This window comes from Phodopus roborovskii, unplaced genomic scaffold (assembly GCF_943737965.1).
Source record: "Phodopus roborovskii unplaced genomic scaffold, PHOROB, whole genome shotgun sequence".
NCBI classification, from domain to species: Eukaryota; Metazoa; Chordata; class Mammalia; order Rodentia; family Cricetidae; genus Phodopus; species Phodopus roborovskii.
In genome coordinates this window covers 8976465-9003855 of record NW_026126407.1, presented here as the reverse complement: position 1 = coordinate 9003855, position 27391 = coordinate 8976465, and the positions used below count along the sequence as shown (strand labels likewise).

General features: G+C 46.0%; 1 protein-coding gene across 1 annotated transcript in view; it reads left to right on the top strand.

Moving 5' to 3' along the window:
- Positions 1–24922, top strand: part of Zzef1 (zinc finger ZZ-type and EF-hand domain containing 1) — a 114122-nt gene extending 89200 nt beyond the window's left edge. The window contains exons 43-55 of the mRNA XM_051180065.1: positions 5941–6140; positions 7978–8097; positions 9245–9436; positions 10259–10359; positions 11854–11989; positions 12086–12445; positions 14390–14533; positions 15623–15791; positions 16382–16480; positions 17653–17818; positions 20139–20292; positions 20941–21012; positions 22506–24922. Coding sequence (XP_051036022.1) covers positions 5941–6140; positions 7978–8097; positions 9245–9436; positions 10259–10359; positions 11854–11989; positions 12086–12445; positions 14390–14533; positions 15623–15791; positions 16382–16480; positions 17653–17818; positions 20139–20292; positions 20941–21012; positions 22506–22586 — 1994 coding nt within the window. The 3' untranslated portion in view covers positions 22587–24922. The remainder of the gene's footprint in view (positions 1–5940; positions 6141–7977; positions 8098–9244; positions 9437–10258; positions 10360–11853; positions 11990–12085; positions 12446–14389; positions 14534–15622; positions 15792–16381; positions 16481–17652; positions 17819–20138; positions 20293–20940; positions 21013–22505) is intronic.
- The last annotated feature ends 2469 nt before the right edge of the window (positions 24923–27391 follow it).

Sequence of the window (27391 nt, the reverse complement as noted above, 5' to 3'; positions counted from 1 at the left end):
ATGTGGTTACTGGGAATTGAACTCAGGACCTCTAGAAGAGCAACCAGTGCTCTTAACCTCTGAGCCATCTCTCCAGCCCTTAAGTAGATTTCTTATTCATTGCGTGGTGGTACATGTCTATAACCTCAGCACTGAGGCAGGAGGATCACATAATCATGACCAGTCTGATAGCGGTTTGAGGCTAGTCTGGGCTCCATAATGAGATCCTGTCTCAAAATACAATAGTAATAGCAATTAATAAACATAGTAAACACATAAATTGATTTCTTAATAGCTAATATATAGTCAGTCTTCTTTTTAATCCTATGACAGTCTCTTCCTTTCAATACTTATTCAGGCATTTTGATTGATTAATTCTGAAGTCTCCTTGCTTACTTTCCATTTGTCTCTGCTCTCGGTTCTTTTTTCTACTCGTGCCTTCTTGTAGATTAATATTTCTTATTTTCTAAATATTAATTTGATGTCTGCTATTGGCTCTAATTGTAACTGTTGCTGTGGTGTGTCACAGTAGCCAGTACTTTAGTCAGCACTCGGGATATGGTCCTCAGGTTTGTTCTGCACACCTGTGACTGACTATCTGGCTTTGAAATTTTTCTGTCTTTCTCTCCCAAGGGCTGGTATCCCAGATACACACTACCATTCCTGGCTTTGACTCTGTCTTTGAGAGATTGGCTTTCTGGGGCTGAAGATATGGTTCCCCAGTTAAGAACTCATGCAGAGGACACATCCAGTGCCTCACAACCACCTGTAACTCCAGCTCCAGGGGATCCAGCACTCTCTCCTTATCTCCATTGGCACATACTTACATGTACAAATTCTCACACTGACAGACATGTATACACATAATTAAAAGTAAAATCTTTATGAAATGTAACTTTTCTGGATAAAAACAATCCTGAGAGATGTTTTAGTATTTGCTGTTATACTTTTCTCTCTTCCCCCCTTCTCTCTCTCTCTCTCTCTCTCTCTCTCTCTCTCTCTCTCTCTCTCTCTCTCTCTGTGTGTGTGTGTGTGTGTGTGTGTGTGTGTGTGTGTGGGTGTGGGTGTGTAGATCTCACATAGCACAGGCTGACTTGAACTTGCTATATAACTAAGGATGACTTTGATGATCCTTCTGCATTTTCCGTGAGTGCTGGGGTTACAGGTGTGTACCATTAGGCCTTGTGGTTGTTAAGCAAGCAGCCTACCTTCACAGCTACTCCTCACCTCCCAATAGTTTTTTCCTTAGAATTCTTTAAAGATGTTCTCTGGCTTGCACTAAGTCTGTTGTGAATTGGCGTGAGGCCTGCTGTTGTTATCTTTGTTGTTGTTTATAATATAACTTTTCTCTGGCTGCTTAGGGATTATTTGAATACCGTGATGGTGGGTGAGGCATTCTGTAAGTCCATAGATGGTGGCTTTGGCAGAAGTATTACATGTACGAAAGACAAATACATCACCAGAATAAGTATTTACTTCAGAAAGGACAAAGCATTGTCATTTCCACAGATGAAGTGGTCTGATGTAGTCAGCCTGCCCCCTGGTGCTCAGTGTTTGTCTCTGTTGAAAGATCTGACACTTAGCCGCAGTATAACCAGGTCAGCCTTGGTGATTGGAAGTTCATGTTGTTGAGCCCATGCATAACCTCCATCTCTCCACCATGGCCACCTTGTTCATAGGCCAATTAGGCAATAACAGAGATGGCTGGGAAAAAGAGGCTGACAGTCCACAGAATGGGTTATCCTACCTACTTGATTATTGAACTTCTCTGCTTAAGTCACCCTTCAATGAGTTACACGACTTACTCCCTTAACTTACATGGGACATGAGTATTTTCACATCCTTCTTCCATTGGGAGAGATCTAGCCACACATTTCTTCCTCAGATGTGTTTCTTACCAGTTTCCCAATCTTGCTCTTTCTAAGTTCCTAGTAATTAATCACACATCTGGCTATTTCTCCTTCCAAGCAAAATGTATGACCACACATAACTACCCAAAGTTCTGCCCCCGTAAAGATTTCCCCTCACCAGTATGTTTCAGGGTTATCCCAGAAAGAAGTTATAACGCTGTAGCTGTCTGCTTCTGGGTATTGCCTGCATAACATGCAGAACCATGAGTAAACCAGGCTCTAGTCTTCTCAGTCAGCAGATCACCTAGGCTCTAGGTGCATGCTTGGCACAGTATTGAACAGGAGTAGAAACTGTAGGCATTTAGGCAACTTCTTCATGCAACTTGCTTGTGCCTTCAGGACCTGCTCAGTCATGTATATACCACTTCCATTTGATAATGGACTGCTGATGTGCACATCCTACTTCATGGCTTGGTGGGTCAGATAAATCCTTCACCTTAGAAGGAATATCTCTGCATGCCCCACACCACTGAACTCCTAAGAATTTCACTAAAGTAGTCCTTGAATTTTGGTAGGATTTATTTGCCATCCTCTGATGTACATATGTGATATTACCAATAAATCCAAAGTGGTTGCTACCTCCTACTTACTTAGACCAATCAACATAATGTCATCAATATAGTGCACCAGTGTGATATTTTGTGGAAGAAAAAGATGATTAAGATCCCTTCTAAGTTATGACACAGTGCTGCAGAGTTAATATATATTGAGGTAAAACTGTAAAGGTATACTGCTGGCCTTGCCAACTGAAAGCAAATTGTTTCTGGTAATTTTTATGGACAGGTACCAAGAAAAAGGCATTTGCTAAATCAGTAGCTGCATACCATGTACCAGAAGATGTGTTAATTTGCTCAAGTAAGGGCACCAACCACATCTAGTACAGCAGCTGCAATTGGAGTCACTACTTGATTGAATTTTCCACATCAGCTGTCATTCTCCACGATCCATCTGTCTTCTGCACTGGACAGATAGGAGAGTTAAAGGGAGATACGGTGGGAACCACCACTCTCACCTCCCCTCCCCATACTCCCCCCCACACACCCTGCATCTTTTAAGTTCTTGATGGTGGCACTAATTTCTGCAATTCCTCCAGGGATACAATACTGTTTTTGATTCACTATTTTCTCTGGCAGAGGCTAAAGGCTTTCTCTAAAGGCTTCTATTTAGCCTTTTCAATGATAATAGCCCATACTCCACAGGTCAGGAAACCAATGTGAGAATTCTGCCCCAATTGTACATTCTGGAACTGGGGCAATAACCACAGGATGAGTTCAGAGACCCACTAAACCTACTATTGAGTTTGATTTCAGCCAAAACTCTAATAATCACCTGACCTCCATAAGCCCCTACTTTAACTGGAGAGCCACATGCTTCTTGGGGGGGGGGGTCTCCCAGAATCAGTGTCAATTCAAAACCAGTATCCAAAAGACGCTGGAAACTCTGTTTCCTTTCCCCCAGTGTACAGTTACCCTTGTAAAAGGCCATAGGTCCCTCTGTGAAAGGGCAGGAGAGAGGATAACCGTAAAACTTTTAGGTTATTTCCTCCAGGGAATTTGGCAGTGCCTTCACCCAAGGGGTTCTGGGTCTGCAAACTGGCTCTTCCAGAAATTGGTTTATGGGCTGAGAGTCCCTTTTGCCACAATCCAATGTAGCCTTTCATTTGTTTGAGGTTCCCCCCCCCTTATACAGATCAAACAACAGTGTAGTAGGCTTCTTATCTATTTCATGCATACCTAGAACAACATGATTGGCTAGCCAGTATCAAAGGTCCATATAAGTCATGCCACCGTAAAAAACATTTTGTGCTGCCCATTATGGTAACTACAATCGCCTTACCTTTGGTCACTCAGCACTGCCACCTGGCCCCTGCTACTTCAAGGGCCAAATTAAACCTATTACATTTGATTCATCCAATTGGGCAGCAGCATCTGCAACCCTAAGGTCTTGGCACAGGGAAAAGGGCAACAACAAAGCTCTTCAAGTGTGCTGGTGCCCCTTCACCATTTAACATCTTACAGGATTCATGAAGGGCATGTTTTCTAGGCCTTCACATTGTGGAGGATTAATTTTTACACAGTATATCCACTCCAGCATTGCAATTTCCCTGAGCCTTAAAAGCCTTTCATCAACACTAAGACAAGGGTTAGTAGGCATCTCCAACTCCTCCTCAGTAGGCCATCTCTTGACAAATATTTCAGCCAACCATTGAAACAAACTTTAGACACCTTTTTTAATTGTCTGAGCATCCATATCAAACCTAGGTTCTTCACTCAGTGGGCCTTATCAATAAACTCAGCCTGATCCAGTTTGTCCTTTCCACCGTTATCCCACACATGTTCCCAAGACTTCTGCTTGATTAAGTTAGCAAACTCATTAGGCTTTTTGGTAGTATAATGCCCCTCCTGTCTAGGAGCCTACTTAGCCTTAAGTCTGGTTATAGGTTTATCGGCAACTATTGGTGGGCCCTGAAGGACATCAGGGTTTCCTTTCCTGGCCTGGTGTCTTCAGAGAAGACCACTACTGGTTTAACAGCTAGTGAAAGATTAATTTCCTCAGTCAAGTGTGCAAAAGGCAATATTTCAGGGCTGGAGGTGAAATCTGCTGTGGGTAGAGAGACTACTCCCTCAGGTGAGACAAATCCTTCTGAGGATTTAAAGTTCTCAGCTTCATTAGGGTCCTCCCACACAGCTGTATCCCAATTACAGGATCCCATGTTTAACCAATTAATGTCCTTACTTTAACCACCAACACCCTCTGAAGCTGGGACTTGAATTTTTGCTGTAATTCAGCTAATCTTAAAGTGAGGGCTTTGGTTTGATTTACTTCAACAAACTCTTTGGCTGCTGGAAAGAAAAATCTTTACCAGGGCACACTTAGAAACTTCTGGACTGCTTATACACCTCTGGAGCTGGTCCTTTTTTTTTTTAATCACCAAGGTCCGTTCATTGTTGTCCTTCACCATATCTTGAGATGCTAGAAGCTGATTAATATTATCTCGGAATTCATTCTTTTTCCATTGTCAGTTTATACAGAGATGCGGGAGCAACAAACCAGGACCATCACTTTCCTTATTTTTCCACAGATTGTCAAAAGTTGCCTTTCACGAGATAATCAAATGTATTTGTCCCCCAAAGTTTGTAAAATAGTTCACACCATAGGCTTTTGGTACTCTGAGCTTCTAGGAGAGGCTTCAATAATTGAGGTATTGGCAAACTGAAAAGCCTATTCCAGATACTTAAAACATTCATCTCTATACTTCTGTTGCTCTAGAACCACTGATGGTACCAAAATATGCATTGATCAGGGTTCTCTAGAAGAATAGAACTGATAGGATGAATTGAGGTGGGGCGAATTTGTGAGAATGACTTACAGGCTGTGGTCCAGCTAGTCCAACAGTGGTTGTCTATCAGTAGAAGGTCCAGTAATCCAGTAGCTGTTCAGTCCACAAGGCTGAATGTTTCAGCTGATATTTAGTGTACACCAGAATCCTAAAGAAGCAGGCTATTGCCGGTGAAGGGATGATGAACTTGCCCAGGAGTCTGAAGGCAAACAGACAAAAAGAGCAAGCTTTCTTCTTCCATGTCCTATATAGGCTGCCAGAAGAAGGTGTGGCCCAGATTAAAGGTGTATCTTCCTACTTCAAAAGATCTGGATTAAAAGTGGTTCTTCCCGCTTCAGATGATTTAATTATGAAAAAAGCCCCTCACAGGTGTGCCCAGCCATGTGGGTTTTAGTTAATCCCAGCTGTAATCAAGTTGACAACCAAGAACAGCCATCAGAACACCTTTGGCTTTGGCTATGACCTGCTTGTGCACAGTAATGGGAATTTTGCATTATGACTTGTCCCTCTCAGTTTCCCCATGGACGAGTGGCTCTGTACCACTTTTGTGCTCACCTGCAAACTGGGCCTAAGTTGGCTACACCTGAGCCTAGGAGACTTATTTCTGAAGTCCTTGCTTTAAAATAGTAAGGTCTGTAGAGAAACCCAACTTCAGAGAACACTAACTGTACTCTTTGTGCCTTTCTTTTCCTCTTTGACATGATGCTATAGTGAAGGACTACCAACTGGTCCAGAAGGGAGGAGGACAAGAGTGTGGCACCTCTCAGGCCCAGCTGAGCCAGTACTCCCAACACTTTGCCTTTATTGCCAGTCATCTTCTGCAAACCAGCATGGACAGCCATTGTCCCGAGGCAGTGGAAGCAACCTGGGTCCTGTCCTTGGCCCTCAAAGGTTTATATAAAACACTAAAGGTAATGGTGTGCCTCTTCCATGTGCACAGACCTACCTATGATTTGACATCTGCAGGGGATTAACAAGGAGGAAATGCCATCTGTTTTGGATGAATGGTTAACAATGGGTTGTTTTTAAAAATGCTTGAGACCTTATACAAGGATAACTTTAAGGACGAATTTTCCCAGTGTTTTGAGTCTGTTTTTATTTTGTTTTGGTTTTTGGGGGGGAGGGTAGTTTTGGTTTTGGGTTTTATTGGGAGGGGGTGTTGTTTTTTGTTGTTGTTGAGACAGGGATTTTCCTTTATAGTCTTGGCTGTCCTAGAACTCACTTTGTAGACCATGCTGGCCTCAAACTCACAGAGATCTACCTGCCTCTGCCTCCGGGGTGCTCGGATTAAAGGCATGTGCTACTCCACCTGGCAGGTCTCAGTGTTTTTTGTTTTCTGTTTAATACTGTTTCATGAACTCTGGTACTGTGGCTTCATGGAAACATAACCCTGTCTTGGGGGAAGAAAACTGGGCTGAAAGTTTTTTCACTTCATGCTGAATGGGAGCTCCTCTAGGTTATCACAGGAATGGAGGGAGGAATAAAGGAAGTTAGCATCCCAGGGAGCTTCAAGGGATCAATCAGTGTAGCTTAGAGTAAGTAGCTAGGAGAGAATTGGATGGTATTTGAGGTAAAGAGAAGCCCTGACACATGAGGACTTTTGGGCCTTAGTAGGCTGGAGTGTTAAGGGAATCTTTCAAGGAGATGCATTTGAGGTTACTTGCAGGGTGACTTTCCTTACAGAGCTGGAAAGGATCCCAGCTGAAGGTTGTTGCCCCTTGACATTGAAGTGTCCAGTGGTAGCTCTGGTAGGGAGGTCATGGGGTGGTGGTGCAGGGGATGACTCAGGCACCACCAGAGACTTGCCTGCTTGGCTCTCCAGTTCTGGGCAGCACTGAGAAGATGTAATTGTCAGCCAAGACCATTTATCTGCTAGTTCAGTTTCTGACATGTTTTACAATGTGATGTGTTTCACTGTTCCCACTGTAATAGAAAAGGGAAATTAGCTCCCCGATGACAGAGCTCTTAAATCCTCATTCAGTTTGTTTGTTTGCTTGCTTGCTTGCTTGTTTGTTTGAGACAAGTACTCATTATGTAGTTCTGGCTAGACTGGAACTTACTATATGGACCAGGCTAGGCTCAGACTGAGAGATCTGCCTGCCTCTACTCCCCAAGTGCTTGGCTTAAGATGTGCACCACCACAAGTGCTCAGTCAGTTAATATTTACTTGTTGAGCACCAAGAGCCAAGTGGAACTGTGTGTTCAGTGGTGAGCTAGAAAGAAAGGCCATGCTTTCATGAGGCTTATAGTCTCCTAAGTCAAAGGAGGCACCTTCCTGCAAGAAGGAAGGGCAGCTCTGCGTGGAAAGACTTTTGAAAAGGAGAAGTTTGAGGTGGCAGTTATGGAACTAGCCTTGGGACAGAAAGAATAGCAAGTTGCAGGCTTCAAAGTGCACCAGGCATGATGGTCAGGGAGCAGAAAGATCTCTAGATCTTTAAGATAGTGCAACCAAGGGGGTGAAGCTAAAGAAGCAGTCAGGGGGCCTTGTAGAACCCCATCAGCCATGGTTAGGGCTTGGATCTTAGCCTCAAGCATTTTTGGAAAGTAAAGAGGGGAAGTGACATAAAATAGGTTTCAGAAGGGTTTGTTCAGTGAAAGAACAGAATGAATGAGGGGCAGTGGCTCGTGGTTTAGATGCAAAGTGCTTTCTGACTGACTGGAATTTTCCCTGGAAGGTCAGCTGGGCCACCAGCGCTGGCAAAGACTGGCGCTCTTCTGACCTCAATCTTCACTCTCTTGTCTTGTCAGGCTCACGGTTTTGAAGAGACCCATGCCACCTTCCTCCAAACTGATCTGCTGAAGCTGCTTGTCAAGAAGTGCAGCAAAGGGACTGGCTTCAGCAAGACCTGGCTCCTCCGAGACCTGGAGGTAAGGAAGACGGCTGCCCTGTACATCTGTACCCGGCAGCACAGCTAGCTTGTCCAAACCAGTTCCTCCCTGTGCACGCTCATTCTGTGCAACTTTGAAACCCAGCCTTGATTCTGTCTTCCTGAATTAGGGATTCTGACACCTGTCCTCCCCTGTCAGGAAAATGAATTGGGTGTTTGTTCAAAGAACCTTGGACAAGGATTTTGTGGAAACATATAATTGACCATTAAATCATGATAATAAAATGTGTTTTTGAATTATTATTTCCCTCTAAAGTTCCTTTGGGCTAAAATCAGTTTCTAAATATGGCCACACATGTTTATCTTATGTAGGATTTCAGTTGGTAATTTCATTTTATTGTTCTCTGAGGCCTTAGATGTTCTTAGTGGAATTCTTGTAGTTCTCCCGAGGCTTTCAAGGTCAAGTGCTAGTTTCTAGTGTAAGGGGGTTAGTGCCACACAGATGTGCTGTGCCCCTCATCCTCATCATACAGATGCCTGCATTTGAAGAATCAGCTTTGAATACTATAGGGTTTGTTATATGGGTGTTTTGCCTACAGCTATGCCTGCACTACTTGAATGCCTGGTGCCTACAGAGGCCAGAAGAGGGCATCAGATCCCCTGGACCTCAGTTACAGATGATTGTCAGCTGCTATGTGTGTTCTAGGAATTGAACTCAAATGCTCAGAAAGAGCAGCCAGTGTTCTTAACTGCTGAGCCATCCCTCCAGTTTCCAAAACCACCCTTCTTAATGGTGGTGTATAAGACTGGAGTACTTTGCTTTTGCCATTATTAATGCTTCATTGCCACATTTTGAACAGTATGTTTATGTATTGTGTCATTTCTAAAAGATAAGTTATAGGTCAGAAGGATATATTTTTAATAGTTCAATACTTACATTTCTCCAAAACAAGTGAGAAAGTGCTGTTAAGAAGTTAAATAAGCACAAGGACCTCCATAGTTTTTGTTAGCATTTCTTCTATTATAGGTACAGTTGAACATGTTTTCATGTACCTTTACTAATCACACACTCTCCATGTGAACTCTGATATCTTAGAGTTAGACCCTTACATGATTAAATATGTATGTCATCTTCTCATTCACTGAATACTCATCTCCCTGCTCTGCTTGACTGATTTCGTATGTAGATTCTGTCCATCATGCTGTATTCCTCGAAAAAGGAGATCAACACTCTGACTGAACATGGAGACCTGGAGCTGGATGAGAGAGGGGACCAAGAGGAAGAAGTAGACCGGCCAGTTAGTAGTCCTGGAGAACCAGAACAGAAAAAGCTGGACCCTCTGGAAAGCTTGGATGAACCTACCAGAATATGCTTCCTGGTGTGTGCACTGGTCATCATGGGAATGGAACACAGGCATTAAAAAAATGGGTTCTCTTTGACTCAGTCTGTGCTTCAGCCTAAACAAGTGTAGGGACTGGAGAGAGCACCCACTGGTTAAACAATACTTGCTATTGTTCTTCCAAAGGACCAAGGTTGGATTCCCAGCACCCAAGTGGGAGCTCACAACTGTCTGTTAATTTCAGTTCCAGGGGACCTGACACCCTCTTCTGGGCTCCATGGGTACTAGGCACACACACGGGGCACGGACAAACATACAGGCAAAACATCCATTCACATAAATAAATCAAAAAACCTTTTTAGCTGCTCAGTTTGATGTCCTAAGAATTCATCTCTTAAGCAGTCTGTTGCATACAGAAAAGATCCAAAAGGATAATAGATCCCTATCATTGTAGTGGCTTTAAGATTTATTTATTTATTTATTTTATGTGCATGGTGTGCGCCTGTGTGATTTTATATGTACCACATGCATGCAGGAACCTGTAGAGGCCCAGAAAGGGTAGTGAATCCCCTGAAGCTGGACCCCCCATGTGGGTTCTGGGAATTGAACCTAGGTCCTCTGCAAAACTAATAAACCACTGTGCCATTTTTCTAGCCCCTAAAGTGGCTTCAAATAGTAATGCACATTTTATAATTCATATCTTAGTAGTCAAAATTCACCATGCTTTTTTAAAGTTCCCACATACTGTTCTTCCGCTGTAACCTGGGGTAACTTGAAATACTGTTTCATCACTTCAGAGTGCATATTGTTCATGTCTTAAGGCACATATCCTTGTCTTTTTGCCTTCTTCCATACCTCCAGATGGCTCATGATGCTCTCAATGCCCCATTGCACATTCTCCGGGCCATATATGAACTGCAGATGAAAAAGACCGATTCTTTCTTCCTGGAAGTTCAGAAAAGGTAAAGACCATTGAGATGCACTGAAGTGTGCCAAGTGAGGGTAGGGAACTCTCACCTGCTCCCCTGGGATCTGGAGAGAGGCCCTAACAGGACAGGCAGCCGTGGAGTTCTCCCTGATGCCCTTGGAAAGGCTGCTGTGCCACTTTGACTGACTGGGTCATCTCTAAGAGTGTGACAATTTCCCTTGAGAATGTCGTGTGTGCAGTCTTAAAGGTACAGACTCTGGGGTGCCTCTCATGGCATCCAATAAGCAAATGGCACAGCAGAGCAAGGGCTGTGCTCAAGAGAGGTTTTGGCTTTTATGTTTCCATCAGTGTAAATTATTTTCATGACTTTTTCACAGGGATGGTTATATAATCAACAATATATCCTTCTCTTGGCCAGGAAGTTCAGAGGTGGCTCCAGAACCCATCTTCTGAATTTGTGTGAAACTTTACATATCTCCCTTCCAGCCTCCTCTTCTGTCCCCATGGCCTGACTTTGCTCTCTCTGTCTTCCTACATACTCATCATTCCCTCCCACCCTTTTCCCCTCTCCCTTCTGCCTGTCTCTTCCCTCTCTTTTTGCTATGCTAGGGAATCAAACACAGTCTTGTACATGCTAAGCTATCCCCCACCACCCTTTAGCTTCTTATTTTAGTATGGAGTAAATTTCAATTAACTTCATTCATGTTTCTGTTTTACCCTATGCATTATCTAAAATCCTGTGTGAAATGGAGCAGGTGCTATGAGAGGAAGATAGGGTACAGTGTAAGTTACTGTATCTATAAAAGCAGAAGGACCTCAGACTGAGGCAGGTAGAGTTTGTGATTTTCTCACAAAAGCACCCAGAGACAGAGAAAGGAAAAACTGGGAAGACACTTGATTAAGTGTGTGCCATGCAAGCATTAGGACCTGGGTTTGGATCCCCAGTACCTATGTAAAAGCTAGGCATGCCAGTGTTCATCTATAACTCCAGTACTAGGGATGTGGAGATGGAGATAAATGGACCCCTGGAACTTGCTAGTCAGCCAGTGATGCCAAACCACTAAGCTCTGATTCAGTAAGAGACCCTGTCTCTAAAAATGAGGTCGAGAACAGCTGAAAAGATAACGAGGTCAACCCCAGATACACACGTCTCAGAATTAAGAAAGAACTATAAACAGGCTGGAGAAATGTTTCAGTGGTTAAAAACACTTGTTTCTCTCACAGAGGACCTGGGTTTAGTATCTAGAACCCTCTTTTGACCAAAAGTATTTTTTTAAAAAATAAAGAGTAAGAAAAAAGTGATTCCTAAGAGATAGTTTACATCTCTGCCATGGAAGATATTCTTGAAAATCTACATGTATGGGTGAATGGACGATGCTGTGACTGTAGTTTGCAAAGTATAGCTAGTGATGATATAATTGGGTGGGTTATGGAGAGAGAATAGCTCTGTCCACCTTTCTGACAAGGGTAGTGTTCTTTAAGCTCCTGTCTCCTCCACTTTCTGTGCCCATCACTGGGCTCCCTTCAGGTTTGATGGGGATGAGCTCACCACTGATGAGAGGATTCGCTCCCTGGCACAGAGGTGGCAGCCCAGTAGGAGTCTGAGACTGGAGGAACAGAGTGCCAAAGCTGTGGACACAGACATGATTATCTTGCCATGCTTGGTATGTCACCTACCTTGGGATCAAAGTGTTTGCACTTCTGCCTGCCCCCTCTAGTGAGAAGGCCAGGCCTCTGTAATGATGGTGTTGGCTTTGCAGTCCCGGCCTGTGCCTTCTGACCAAGCCACTGCTGAATCGAACCCCGTGACCCAGAAGCTGATTCCCAGCACAGAGAGTGAGCTGCAGCAGAGCTATGCCAAGCAGCGCCGCAGCAAGAGTGCTGCCCTCCTGCACAAGGAGCTGAACTGCAAGAGCAAGAGGGCTGTCCGGGACTTCCTCTTCCGTGTGAACGAGGCCACAGCAGTCCTATATGCTCGCCATGTGCTCGCCTCCCTGCTGGCCGAGTGGCCAGGCCACGTGCCAGTGAGTGAGGACATCCTAGAGCTCAGCGGTCCTGCACATATGACCTACATTTTGGATATGTTCATGCAGCTGGAAGAAAAGCATCAGTGGGAGAAGGTAGCTAACTCTCTGCTCAGCCCAGGCTTCTCTTTGCCCATCTTCCCTATCTCTGTGGCCCCAGGGTGTTTGAGTAATGTAGCCCCCTGACAGTATGAATACAGCAGAGGCAAAGGCTTCTTTTGACTGCGCCATGGGTTTTCTGGAGTTGAGCTCACAGCACAGACCTGAGTATAGGAAACATTTGCAGCAGTAGTCCCTGAAAACCTGCCTTGGCCTTCTGCCTTGATTGTTTCACACCTATAAGTCTTGCAGCTCTCCTAGCTAGCCTGTGTCTTCTCAGGTCCTTGGAATTTGACATGATGCAAAGTCAGGTGACAAGGTAATACCCTTAAGATGCCCAGGTAGCCTGTTCCCATAATACAGGAAAGCTTCCCATGAAGATTTTTGCCTTCTGTTTTAAATTTTGTTGTTTTGTTTTGTTTTTCAAGACAGGGTTTCTCTGTATTGCTTTGGAGCCTGTTCTGGAACTAGCTCTTTAGACCAGGCTGGCCTCAAACTCACAGAGATCCACCTGCCTCTGCCTCCCGAGTGCTGGGACTAAAGGTGTGTGTGCCACCAGGGGCCCGGCTTGCCTTCTGTTTTAAACTGTCTACGCTGTGTCTGCAGGTCAAGTGATCTGCCCTCACATCTTGGTTGTGCCATGACCCTGGTGGTGTAGGTAGAAGCTTATCCAAGACTGATTTCTGGGTGACAGGGATTTCCTAGTGTCCATGCCATTCTTTGAAGTTTGGTTCTCCAACTTGGAATTTTAAGTTGGAGGCCATGTGGTATTTTTTTTTCTTTTCTAATTTTATTGTGTGTATAATCTTTTGCCTGTGTGTATGTAACTGCATCATGTGTATGTGTTGCCCTCGAAGGCCAAAAGAGGTGTCATATGAAACTGTAGCTGCAAATGGTTGTGAACCTTCGTGTGCATGCTGGGAACTGAATTAGGGTCCTCTGTCAGAGCAGCCCGTGCACTTAACCACTGAGCTGTCTCCACCTCATCTGTTCTATTTTTATATCAAGTCTTCCTGTTGTCTTCTAAAATAATACTGTGAGGCAAGAGAGATGGCTGAGCAGTCAAGAGCGCTTGCTGTCTCTGCAGAAGATAAGAGTTTAGTCCCAGCACAGGCTGGGCAGCTCACAGTCTCCTGCAACTCCAACTCCAGGGGACCCAATGCCTTCTTTTGGCCTCTATAAACACCTACATACATATACATAAAGTAAATATTTAAGTAATGCTGGGTTAGAGTCTATTCTGCTTCTGCTGCATAGAAGCAGAGAACCCAGTGTAGCAGAAAACATCCTGGTCTACACCTTAGCATACCTGTGCACTTACCCCTCCTGGTACACGGTTAGTCATTGTCCTTGGTTTCAGGTGCAGAAATTCTGGGCCATATTGCTCCCTTAATCCTTTACCTCCTGTTCAGTGGGCTGAACATGGGGAGGTCGCTGTGTCCTCTGACCCTTGTTTTGTCCATCTAGGACCACTAGTTTCTTTGTATCCTAGATTGTTTGCCAGCACCATAGCCCTGCAGGCACCAGCAGAGTGCTCTAGCCATATCCACCTACCACGAAGGGCAGTGGCAGCCACTGCCTCTGTAGACCCCTGCTTGGACATGTGCTTCTCTGCCCATTGGCCCCCCCAGAACTCCTTACTTGGGCCATTTCTCTCTGTGTGCTGTAGTGTTTACTTACAGCATCTTCTGCCTGCTTAGTGGTGAGCTCTTCAGGGGCCTGGAACATCTCTGACTGGTTCTTTTATTGTGGGCCTCCTGGAAGTGGCATTACTCTGATTCAGAACAGGGCCTGGTTGAGAGGTAACCACTGGGGTTGCATTTGGGGGCAGGTTGGATGGTGCCAGTACCTTCAGGTGACTCTCAGGCTGAAGCAGACTCTATCTTCTTCCTTCTGATGACACTGGTTTGCCCTGCCCTTACCCAACTTCTGTCTTCCCAGATCCTGCAGAAAGTGCTCCAGGGCTGCCGAGAGGGCATGCTGGGGACCATGGCCCTGGCTGCCTGTCAGTTCATGGAGGAGCCAGGAATGGAGGTGCAAGTGAGGGAGTCAATACACCCGTATAACAACAACACCAGCTTTGAGGTATGGCTGCACATCAGACCTCATCTTTTTTCTTTGCAACCCTGACTAGGAACACGTTTCTTCATCTCCTGTCTGAAGCCATGAATCCTGGGCAGCAGGTTTCCCTTTCTCCAGATTGAGCTACTGTATTTATTAATAGGGAAAGTGGGCTCCTGCTCCAGAGGAGAGTATACTTTTCCCATTGTAAGCTCTGAGTGAATCCTCAGCTTCTTCCAGCAGTGAGTTTATGTGGGGATCTAGAGTCAACCTCTGTCTCCTGCTGATCAGGCCACACCTTAGAAACACTAGCCCCTTTTTAAGTACCCAGCAGCCCTCACAGCCTCATCTTCTCCATCCTGAATCTGTGTCTAAATAGAGCCATAGGAGTTTGGTGTGAGCCACCTCAGCTACCCTCACTGATTGATGTCTTGCACCTTTCCTTAGCCCTTTGGAGATGTTGGTACTGGCAAGGTCTGAGCTTCTACGTGGGAGTAATCTACAGCAGTTGGGACAGGACACAGAGGCTGGTTCAGAAGTTGACTGTTGATCAGCTGAGACAATTTTTTGCAGAGGTGTACACCTCCTCACCCTTTCCTTCCAAGTCTCTTCTCTACCTGCATCATTCTCAATTGCCAAGTTGTACCCCAGAAGGGATCGTGCTGCCTTCCTGGTGGTCCCAGCCTGTTCCCTCATCTGGGGCTACTGTTGCTGATTCCTCCTGATCTTATCCCCACTCCCTCCTGGCTCCTCAGCAGCTGTGCCCCTTCTTCAAGATGTGATCAGAGCACTTCTGCTCTCCAGAAGTCTGACATCCCTTCTTAGTACACATGATCGTGACCTGTCCTGTAAAACCCCCAAGCCATACTCTCTGCCACTTTCAGAACATGCAGACCTTTTCCAGTGCTGCTCCCTACCTGAAAGGCACTCTGTTGCCCATGCATTCCCTTCCCCTGAGGAGCTCTGGACCTTTTCTGGATGCCCACTGTGACCCCCATCACAGAGCTGGAAGAAGGGACTGTGGCTTGTTCATGCTCCATGTCCCTGGTTACAGTGACAGCCACAGTGGTAGCTAGTGTCAGTGATAGAAGTATTCTCTGTCTCCCTTCCTAGGACAAAGTTCACATTCCTGGTGCAATCTACCTCTCAATCAAATTTGATCCTCAGTGCAACACAGAGGAAGGCTGTGATGAATTAGCTATGTCCAGCAGTAGTGACTTTCAGCAGGACCGACACAACTTCAGCGGCTCCCAACAGAAGTGGAAAGATTTTGAGCTTCCAGGTATGTGACTCTTCTTTTAAATTTTTGCTTTTATTTGTTTGTTTGTTTGTTTGTTTGAGGGGCTGAGTATGTGTAACAGTGCCCCTGTGGAGATCAGAGGACAACTTGCAGTCAGTTCTCTCCATATGGATCCCAGGGATCAAACTCAGGTTGTCAGGTTTCCAGCAAGCACTTTTACCCACTGAGCCATCTCACCAGCCCTATATAGACTTCACAGGAAGCATTTATACATAATAGTGAAGCCAGTGAGATGGCTCAATGGTAAGGGAACTTGCTGCCAAGTCTGTCAACCTAAGTTTAAGCCCCAGGACCCACATGATGAGAAGAGAGAACCAACTACACATATATACCTTAGTATGTACATGCCTAACATACACTTCTCACTCCAAAATAAAGGTAAAACAAACTTTCTAAAAGCATAACATTGACTAATTATTAGAGAATTTTAAAACGAGCTTAATATATTTCATCAGAAACACCCTGGCTGCCATCTTGTTACTCCCATATCCTGACCTGTCTCTGGTTTTTATGGCCCAGGAGATACTCTGTATTACCCATACCCTGACCTGTCTCTGGTTTTTATGGCCCAGGAGATACTCTGTATTACCGATTTACCTCTGACATGAGCAACACTGAGTGGGGCTACCGATTCACCGTGACAGCTGGACACCTGGGGCGTTTCCAGACAGGTGTGTGCTCTCCCTTTCTGTTTTTATGCTCTGCCCACCAGACACACTCTGGCCAGAGGTGCCATTATGTTACTGACTTCTGTTCAAATCAAAGCAAGTAGTGTCTCTAAGGCCTTCCAAAAGTGTCTCCCAACTCCCATGCCTGGCTTTTTTCACCAGGACCTGGTTAGCTGCTTATAAACTTGAATGGTCAGAAAAAGCCTTCCATCAGGATCTAAAAGAAGACACTTGAGTTGTTTCTGTTTGGTTGGTTTTTTGTTTATTGGTTTTTGGCCAGGGTATGTTGTTTTATCTTCAGCATGGTGGCTGCATCTTAATCTACTGCTATTTCAGCCAGCAATTGCGGCTCCGCAGTTACTGCCTGCTTCTCTGGCAGCTGCCCAGCCACTCAGGTCAAAGCCTGGTGGGAATTCTGCTCCTGCAGGCACCAGCTCTATCGCTGCCACTGAAGGTAGCTCTAACTAAATCTCTATCGTTCTATCTATAAGTAAAATTCAAAACTCAAAGGCGGAGGTGAAAGCTTACTAGCTCAGGGAGGTTGAGTAACAATTAGCTAATCTTCTGTCCTTGCTGACTGTCGTGAAAGGACTGTCCTTCCACTCTTAAAAAAAAAAAAAAAATGCCACTCAAGACCCCCTCCCTACTACTTGTGGTGCATCTGTCTCTTCCAGATGCCCTCTGATGCTCTATGATCACTTTCTTCAACTAGTTGATACTCAGCCTCCTGACCCAAGGTTTTTATTTAATTAATGTGAATGCATACTTGGGGTTCACAGTGTTGAATTGAATATCCCCCAACACCAGGGCCTTTTGCAACAATGAAGAACTGAGAATGTTGTTCTTGTTTTATTTTACAAAAAAGAAATTTGGTTTCACCAGGCAGTGGTGTCACATGCCTTTAATCCTACCACTGGAGAGGCAGAAGCAGGTGGATCTCTGTGAGTTTGAGGCCAGCCTGATTTACAGAGGGAGTTCTAGGACAGCCAGAGCTACACAGAGAAACCCTGTCTCGAAAAATCGAAAAGAAAAGAAAAAGAAAAAAAATTTATTCCAGCCAAAATATAAATGATCACAATGTTTTCACCCTATCAAAGTGTGAACAGTTTACAAAATGTAAAGCTTTTAATGTAAATAATTGCTTTTAAAATGTCTGTATTTTGGGGTGGTGCCAGGGTTTGAGATCTTGAAGCAGATGTTGTCCGAAGAAAGGGTTGTACCTCACCTCCCACTGGCCAAGATCTGGGAATGGCTGGTGGGTGTGGCTTGCCGCCAGACTGGTCATCAACGACTGAAAGCCATCCATTTACTGCTAAGGATTGTGCGATGCTGCACCCACAGGTAGGCAGTGCTGGGTTCAGTCCCTAATGACACCTCCTTCTCTGTTCCTAGTTACTTTGTTAATGGCATCTTTGAGGAAAAAAGACAAATGTATTTTTAGTGTTTCTGAGTTCATTCATCATTTCCTTTAAGTTAGTGGGTTTTGTGTCCTGTAAGTAACTTTTGCCTCATTCAAAAGTCATAAAAGTATCTACTATTTCTTTCTAGAAGCTTAATTATTTTCCCTTTCATGTGACATCTGTCCACCTGGGGCTAATGTGGGTAAACAAGTTTGAGTTTCTAGTGTCAAGTTTTTGCTTTATGCTTCTGCTTGTTCTGAGTCTACCTTTGCCCTGAGCACCCTTCACTGTTACCTTGGTCCCACATATTCATAACTTTGGGCATTTCCTTGTCTATAAGCCAGCGCTGTCTTAATGACTATAGCTCTATGACTGATTTACATATCCAATAATTTAATTGTAGAAGTCTGTCAGCCTAGATCTTCTCTTCAAGATTGTCTTGGGTTTTGGTTTTGTTTAAGACAGTGTTCATTATGTCGCCCAGGCTGGCCTAGAGCTCTGAGTCCTCCAACCACAGCTTCCTTAGCACTGGAATTACAGGTTACCCTACCATTCCTTACCATGTTGGGAGTGTGATTTTCTGCTTTTGGTTTGTTTGTTTGTAGGTAGGGTCTCACTCTGTAGTGCTGACTAACCTGGATCTTACTATATAGATTAGACTGGCCTCAAACTCAAATATCTGCCTGTATACTCCACTGGCTGTGTTGGGTATTTATAACCATAGTGTGGCTGACCATTTTTTCCCTAATGATTTACAAATATTTTCATCCTCAATTATAGTGAGTTCTAGGGCGGCCCAGGATACACGTGAAACTTGCCTAAAAAAAAGAAAGAAAGAAAGAAAGGAAGAAAGGGAGGAAGGAAGGAAGGAAGAAAAGAAAAGAAAAAGAAATGGGGCTAGGGAAATGGTTCAGTCTGTAGTGCCTGCAGAAGATGAGGACCTGGGTTGAGGTCTTCAGTAATTGGGGAAAAAGGCATGTAGATACACACAGCATGAGTCAATGTGAGGTGATGGTACTCAAAGTAAAAGGTAATATGAAGTTGTTTTTTAAAATTTGAAGGAATCTTGAGGTCAGGAAGAGAAAATGATGGCTCACTGTCAGTTCCCAGGCTGGCAGCAGGGGCGGAGTGAGAGAAGGTTGGGTGTGCTTGCTGTTAGTACCATGTCCTCATATGCAGACATTATATGTTGCTTAGCTCTAAATGGGCTCCCAGTAGAGCACACGGATGGTATGCTGTCTAAGCAGTATGTCACACTGCCAAGGTCTTCAGGCTGGCTGGCCTTCCTGGCTATGGTTCAGATGTCTTTCCACAGTTTCCTTTCCAGTAGGAACTCCCTGCACTCTGAGTGTGCCCCCACAGGCCCTTCCACTGATAAGACAACATTCAAAGGGGAAGAAGAAAACGTAAATTAAAGAGAATGGCAAACTCATTACACATATGCATGGTACCCTATGGTGAGACCAGAGTATTGTTGAGTTCCTAATTTTCTCTTCTGAGGGGTCTTGAACTAGGATCACAGCCCCACCCACTCCAGGTTCAAACACTCTGGGTTCCCTAACATACAGGTCTGAGAAGGATTGGGCTTCTCCTAGAGGCAAGATCTCAAGTGCAAGGGTATTTTCTGTTTTATAATTGAATATCAAAATGTTTGTCTTTCCTATCCATTTGGGGTTTTGTTGTTGTTGTTTTGGCTTTTTTTTTTTTTTTTTTTTTTAATATGTGATGTGTCATATCTTGGGGGTTTTTTTTGTTTTGTTTTGTTTTTTCATTTAAAATTTAGCTTAAGGTGGCATGGTAACTCACACCTGTAATCCCAGTTCATGAGAGACTGAGGCAGAAGGATTGTCATGACTTCAAGGATAGCCTAGGCTACCTATTGAAACAAAACACAGCACATCTGCCTGGAGATTTTCCCACTGTCACTGGAAGGACTTCATAGGAACCATTTTTAAAAACACACAGGGTTAAGATGCTTTCCCTCATAAGTAAATGTAAAAACAAAAGAAGAATGCAATAATTCCTGTGAACATACTTCAGGTTCTCTGGATTTCTTAGAGTCACTCTGGGGTCTTAGGCTATGTCCCTTCCATTCTGTGCTGATGGTGACTACATGTGACTGTGACTGTTTCAGCGAGAAGTGGGTGTGGCCATTCTAGGATGGGGTGGGAAAAGAAATGCCTGACCTGCAGTTTCTTTCATCTGTCCACATGGGGTGGCCTACTTCTCAGTAAACTGACCCCATGCTTGCACCCCCCCAGTGACCTCTGTGACCTTGCCCTGTTGAAGCCCCTGTGGCAGCTCTTTACCCACATGGAGTATGGCCTCTTTGAGGATGTGACACAACCTGGCATCCTCCTGCCCCTGCACCGCGCCCTCACTGAGCTCTTCTTTGTCACTGAGAACCGTGCCCAGGTAAGGATGTGTCCACCTCTTGCCCTTCAATCTGGGCAGGAAGGATCATGTCTCTGTGTGCTTTTACCTGTTCCTGCTCAAGGCAGGACTAGGGTCACACCCAAGTTCCCAGCCCATGGTATCCAGGCTGCACAAGGAGGCAGGCCTGAGCCTATATCCAGCTTTCCCACAGCATATACCAGTACCCCCCAGACCTGAGAAATGAAAACCTCAGGTAAGCCTAGTTGCTTATTTTGTCAGGCCTATAGCCAAAGTGAGGTAGGGACCGCCTTGAACCAGCTCTTGACAACAGGGATCTCTGGGAAATCAAACACTTAGGTTCCTCTTCCTTGTCTTTCTCCACCTAGGCACAATAGACTTATTGAATTGCCACATGAAAGGCCCTTTCACAGATCCTTTGCTTGTCTTCCTCAGGAGACATGAGAAAAGTCCCCTGCCTGATTGTCCTGTGGGTCATCAGAGCTAGCTCTGGAACCAGGTTCCTATTTTTTCCAGCTAGTCTTTTTTTATGGCTGGAGCGTGTGTGGTGGCATGGGTGCCTGGCAGTGAGCACTGCTTACCCCCTTGGGGCCCCTGTTTGCATGGTAGGTGCCCTTTGTTCAGCCCTGCTGCCTTCCATCATTCAAGGAGCCCTTGCTCTCTTCACAGGAGCTTGGCCTGCTGCAGGAATACCTGCTGGCCTTAACCACTGAGGACCACCTTCTCCGATGTGCAGCACAGGTACCCTCTCCCTTGTCCCCAAAGAGCTGGGCCATAGGTCATCTTCCTGTGATAGAAGGCACCATCTCATTGTTAGGATTGGGGGGGGGGCAGGGCGGGCGTAGAAGAGTGAGAAGAGAGTTAGTTACGTGACAAGTCCAGACCCTCCCAGAGTTTACATGGAGCTCAGTTGCCTTTCAGTCACTTCCTTCTGGCTCTCACAGAGCGGGGGAGCCCCATTTATCACTGCCACTCATATGAAACAGTGGGGTCAGAAGACACTAGCAAGAATTTGTGTCTGTAAAACCAAAACAACCAGTGCCTTCACTTTAGTTTGGCTGATCCTGGAAGTTTCCATAGAGTTAGATTTCAGATATTTTTGGACGTACTTTGCTTCCCTGTTAGGAAAACTCCTCTTAACAGCTGTGCTTCTCTAGATGATAGCGGGCCCAACAAAGCTATTTGTTAGTGTATGCTGTATACAATGTATAGCGTTAGAAATTAGACTTCAATATCAAAATTAAAACATTCAAAATGTTAAACATGTATGTATCAGTTCAGTTTTTAAGAGAACATTTCATGTTAATGTACCTTGGGAAAAAAAAAACAAAATGATTTTTGAGGAAGGTGGCCCTAGTTCCATTTTTGCAGACTTCTTTAATGTCTGTCCTGACAGAAGACAGCTGGATTCTTGTGTTGCCCTGCACTAATCCCTGAAATGGAACTGTATACTATGTGCTCAGGAAATGGTGAAAGTAACACTTGAACCTGTGACCCCTCTCCAGAGGCTTGGGGGCCTCAGGCCCCAGCCTGAATTTTGAGAACTGACTTGTGCAGTAATCCTAGAGCAGACAGATGGGGACTCAGATGGGCATCCACCTGGGACTCTTCCCAGAGCCCAGTCCTTCAAGGAAGGCTCTTCTGTGCAAGGTTAAAGGTGTCTGCTCATAAGTGGGGCTCTCCTGAGACCTGTAGGCAGGAGACAAACTGCCCTCCATCCTAGCAGCCTCCTGCACTGGCTGCCATGGTCCTTGTTTTCTTGGTATGCTGTAAGAGATTTTGATGTGTGGTTGCTTTGGCTCCAGCTTTCTTTCCCATGGGCTTGCCTGACCCTCATGCCTGCCCCATGAATGTCTAGTTCCCTTTCTCTGTGACTCTCCCCACAGCTGTCCAGTTCCCTCACTGGTGTTCTGCTTCCTGGCCATGTCTTCCTGGGACAGCCACTTTCCTAGCACTGTTTATGAGCTTCCTGTGGGTACTTCTCCTCTGTCCCTGGCTGTCACCTCTTGTGTGTACTATGTGCTTCCCTTCCATACCTTTGTATGGCTTTCTCAGACTCTTGCCTCAGCAACTTGGCTTTCCTGTTGGCTTTTGATTTTGTTTCCTTTCTCACTCTGCCTGCAAGCCTCTGGGTGAGGAGCACGACCTCTGGCTCACCTCACTACCCTCCAGCTGACTTAGGGGTGAGCAAGTAAATGGTCCTTGATGTTGGTGACCACTCTTTCCCTCCACAGGCTCTGCAAAACATCGCTGCTATCAGCCTGGCCATCAACTACCCAAACAAGGCCACCCGCCTCTGGAATGTTGAGTGTTAGCCTCATTGTGGCTTGCATGGACTCAGTACTCTACAGGGGTTTACAGCAGACCTCCAACCTTGCTCAGGAAACCCCTGCATCTCTGCACCCAGCTCTCTGAGCCCACCCCCTGCTCCCATTTGGATGCCAAGCAGCTGCCTCATCAAGTAGGCCCACTGTGCAGGCTCCACATGTGCAAGAAAGCACAGCAGTCCTGAGGGGCTCAGAAAGGGCCATCAAGAGGCCTTGGGAAAGTTACTCAGAGAGACCAGTCTCCTCCAGGGCTGTCCCAGGGGAGTCACAGCACTGAAGACCTAGAAGTGGTCTCTAGAAGGACTCTGTCTCCACTGAGTGGGAGCTGCCCAGGCTTGCCATCAGGGGACGGCGCCATCCGTGCAGCTGTGGCCCAGTTGGGAAAACAACCCACAACCAACATGAGCGCCTCCCAGCCACCTTCAACTCCCAAGTTGTCTTCATGCCACAGGTCAGCTGGCCAACTCCCCAGTGCCCTTGGGAACGGCCGACAGGCCCTGCTTGTCACCCTTGCAACAGCTCCCAGCACACATGTCTGTGTTTCTGCACTTATTTTAGTATGTTTTGGTTTCCCCTTCATGATTCTAGAAGAGAACCACACTGGCTCCCTGAGAGAGCCCCTAGGGAATGCCTAGGAACAAACTGGTGTGTGTGGAAGGGACAGAAGTGGAGGGACTCTCCAGCCACCTGCGGTGCCAGCAGTGCCCTCAGAGGAGCCCTTATCCAGGAGTCAGGCCATACCTGACTATACTTGTGCTTCAAGGTCATGGTGATTGGCATACCTACCACCTTAGGCCTCTGGCCTGGCTATTTAGCAATAACTACATTAGTTCTAGTGAATGCTTTGCATTTTTCCATGTATGGCTTTAGCATTGCCCTGATGATTTTTCTTTCCAGGACCACAATGAGTGGGAAGCTGGGTTGGTGCCAGGCCAAGGACTTTCAGGAAGACAGAATCCTGAGGCAACTTCTACTGAAGGGCAGGTGTCTGGGCCAGAGGCATGTCCCATCTCACAGGCCCAATGCAAAAAAAAAAAAAAAAAAAAAAAAAAGGCTCCTCACAGCCAGGGCCACACTTGGCCAGCTTGTGTTGCTATGGCCCAGTATGCCTCTCGGCCTCTGAAGAACCTTCTGGGAGTGGGCAAGGGACTGGATTAGAAAAGGCTGAGCCTGCAGGTCTGGGAGCACCTTCTGCAAAGGTGCTGTGCCTTGTGGCACCACTACCTGCCTGGCCCTTGAATTAAGTTTTTTGATGAACCCCAGCATACAGGAAAAATGGTCACAGAGCGGGAGGGGATAGGTTGCAAAAACATAGGAACAAATAGAGTGGTGGCCCCTGGTCCACCACCCTGACATCAAAGGAATTGTAGTCCAGTTCCCATGGTGCAGGACCTGGTGCCGGCCCATAGGAACCTCTTTCTCATCTTTTGCTCTTTGCCAAAGCACCTGGGCTTTGCAAGCTGCCTAAACCCCCCAGGGAAGGCCGCTGCAAGCTGCTCCCTCCAAGTAGGTGTCAGGTGAAGTCAGAACAGGTCTCAGTGTTTGATGAAGAGCCTCATGGTAGCTCAGATCAGATAGCTGTTAGGCGATGTGGGGAGAGGATGCTGACACACTCACACCCCTCCACACCTCAGATTGACTGAGTAGAGGGAGCAGATGGGCAGGGCAGGGCAGGGCTGGAGGCCTCCCTTAGGCCCTAGTGCTCCTCCCACCCTTCCATCAGGAAGAGCAATTGTAAATAAACGCTGGACCCCATAGCTTCTTTCCACTCACTGCTTGCTGTTTTCTCTCCCTGTACTTCAGTTTGTCCTTCACACACCACAGCTGCTCTCTGACAGGGCCCCTCCTGACCTGGCCACCTGCAGCCCACTGCCTCTGCTTCTCTAAGCCACTGGGTGGCACTGCTGAGCCAGGCCCATCTCTCCTGACCCCAACCAGGGCAGGAGGTCCCAAAGGAGTTCCATCAAGGCCAACGTCCCCTTGACCCTTCTTAGGAAGCCAGACTGCCTGGACTGAGACAAAGCTGGCGGGAATAAGGGGTCGTGGAAACATGTGCCTAATCTACAAAGAATTCTGTTCCAAATCATATATATTGTACAGACACTGTTCTAATGAGAGGAGTGACTTATTTTCATCATCGTTTTTAATTTGTTTTCTTACGGGTTTACGATTTTGAATTTTTATTATTTGGTTGAGAGAAAGAATTTTGATTATATCAGCTGAGTGAGTTCAGCCTGTAAAAAGAATGTTTTAAGTTGTGGATAAGATATGCAAATGAAGAGAAATATATTGTACAAAATCTATATATAAAAAAAAAGTACAACACTGTGTGGATTTCTCCCTTTCCCCTTCTCTTCCCTCCCTGACCCCATTTTCCTTTAGAAGGGTCTCACTGTATCCCCCAGGATGGCCTGAAACCCGCAATTTTCTGCCATGTCTCTCATGACTGGCCCTTCAGTTTCTCTTGTGAAATATGTTTTGGAGTTTTTGCCCAGCCAAACAGATGGGGTTTAACAGAACCTCACCACTTCTCCTTGTGAGAAGGAGTCCAGCAGGTCCCTCAGGCCCCAGCCTCTGAATGTTGACGGAACTGTGAACCTTGTCTTTCACTGTGGCAACCCAGGAAATCCAGGGGTTCACCTCAGTTGCCCCCTTCTGAACTGTATCTCTCAAGTTTGTCCCCAAGTTCTCTCCTCTCCAGTCAGATACCCAGCACCACCCTGCCAGCTCTGAGATGCCTGTAGGTCAAAGGCCTTGTTGCTGCCCTGGGACTACTCCTCCTTCCAGGCTCCCCCGACTCATCTAAAGCTGATGCCTGATCCTCCTCAGGTCCGAGGTCCCATTTACCATGCTGTGCCCTTCTCAAACACTTTCCTGAGCTCAGTGCCGTCTTGTGAGATGGAAGAATTTGCCTTCTCAGTGGAATCTGGGCCTAACCCACCATTGAGGCCCACTGTCTGCATGTCTCCCCCAAACCTGTGACTCTAGGGGAGCCCCAGGCAGGGCCTGGACCCAGCCTCAGCTTCTCCAGTAGGAAGCTTGAGTTACCATGGTGCTCAGGGGAACTGACTCATCCAGAGCTGAGTCTCCCTCTCAGGCTAACATTTATTGCTTTCCTCACCTTGACTTGTCAGAATCGTGGGGCTTACTTCTGAAAAGTAAGTCTCCCAGCTTCTGTCGTTGACACTGGCAGCCTTTACTCAAAGCAGTGGAAGAGCTGTGTGGAAGTCCCCTGCTTGCTGAGACGACACGGATTTAGCAGGTCACAGCAGCACTAGGCAACTCCAGCCCAAAACTTCCACAACTGAAGAGAAAGGTGGAATTCCAGTGTTGCTCATTTTTGCATGTCAGTGCCGAATCCTTTGGCACAGGAGGGAAACAGAGAGCTGTCAGGGCTCAGCCCCGGTGCCCATTGTCGTAGCCTCGCTTCCACACGCCAGCTCTGCCAACATGCCAGCCCGGTGTTTACACTGTATGTAAACATCCCAGTGGAAAACCCAGACTTAGTCTAAGCCCACGTCTGCACATGACTGACCTAGGGGACACTGTTGCCTGTCTCACTACCTCTTCCTGCCCATTTCCCTCCTTCCCTGCTCACAGACACAGACTCCAGGACGTTTTCCAGTATTTGACCTTGTGGGGAGCACATGCACAGGTATAGAGGTCAGAGGACAATTTGCAGGAATTGGTTCCCACCCTGTGTGTCCAGGTCGTCAGGCTTGTCAGCAAGTTCTGTTGCGCCATCTCACCTGCCCCAGAATCCAATCTTTTTGTGGGTGACAGATGTGGATGCTTCAGTCTCAGGAAAACTGTCTTTTTACTGGCTCGTGGGGAGAGTCATTCTTGGATGGTACCCTCCTTGGGTACTGTCCTAGAAATCTCATTTCTGTTTATAGGCTGCTTCCTTTCCCATCTCCTTTTACAATCATGGTGGCTGTGAGCCATTTCCTGCCACAGAGACACTGATGCCTGCTAGGGGGTCCTAGGAAAGAAGTTCTCAACCTGTGGGTCATGACCTCTTTGGGGGTGGAATGGTCCTTTCACAGGGGTTGCATACCAGATGTCCTGTGTATCAGGTAATTACATTATGTTTCCTAAAAGCAGCAAAATTACAGTTTCAAAGTAGCAATGCAAATAATTGTCTGGTTGGGGTCACCACAGCCTGAGGGGCTGTATTAAAGGGTCGAGTTGGGAGCACTGCTGTGGGTGAAGGGTTCTTGCTCACATTGTACTGACAAAGCACTGGGCTTGGAGACCCCGCTGCAGCCTGCTGCCCTAAGGTGGCAAAGAGCGGGTGGCCGAAAAGCCAGTACACAGCTGCGGAGGTAGGGATTGGGACGGGAGTGGGTTTGAGCACCTGTTCAGGCTCCCCAGGAGTATAGGGGAGGTTGGTAAGGGGGCATGTGGTTGGCTAAGTGAAAACATTTTCTGGCCCAAATTTAGGCCACAGTTGGCTCCAGTGAGTTAAAATAAGGCGGTAACCCTCTTGCCATAATACTATCAAAATACATTGTATGAAAAAATTAGATTTATTTTAAAAATCTGTTCCAGGAAGAATTAAGACTGCCTAAATCACTCATCCTCAACCTCCTTAATGCTGTGACCCTTTAATACAGTTCCTCATGCTGTGGTGAACCCCAGTCATAAAATTGTTTTCGTTGCTACTTCATAACTGTAAATTTGCTACTGTTCTGAATCATAACGTAAATATCTCTTTTCTAATGGTCTTAGGAAACCCCTGGGGGAAGGTCATTTGACACCCCCCCCCAGGGGTCAAGACCCACAGGTTGAGA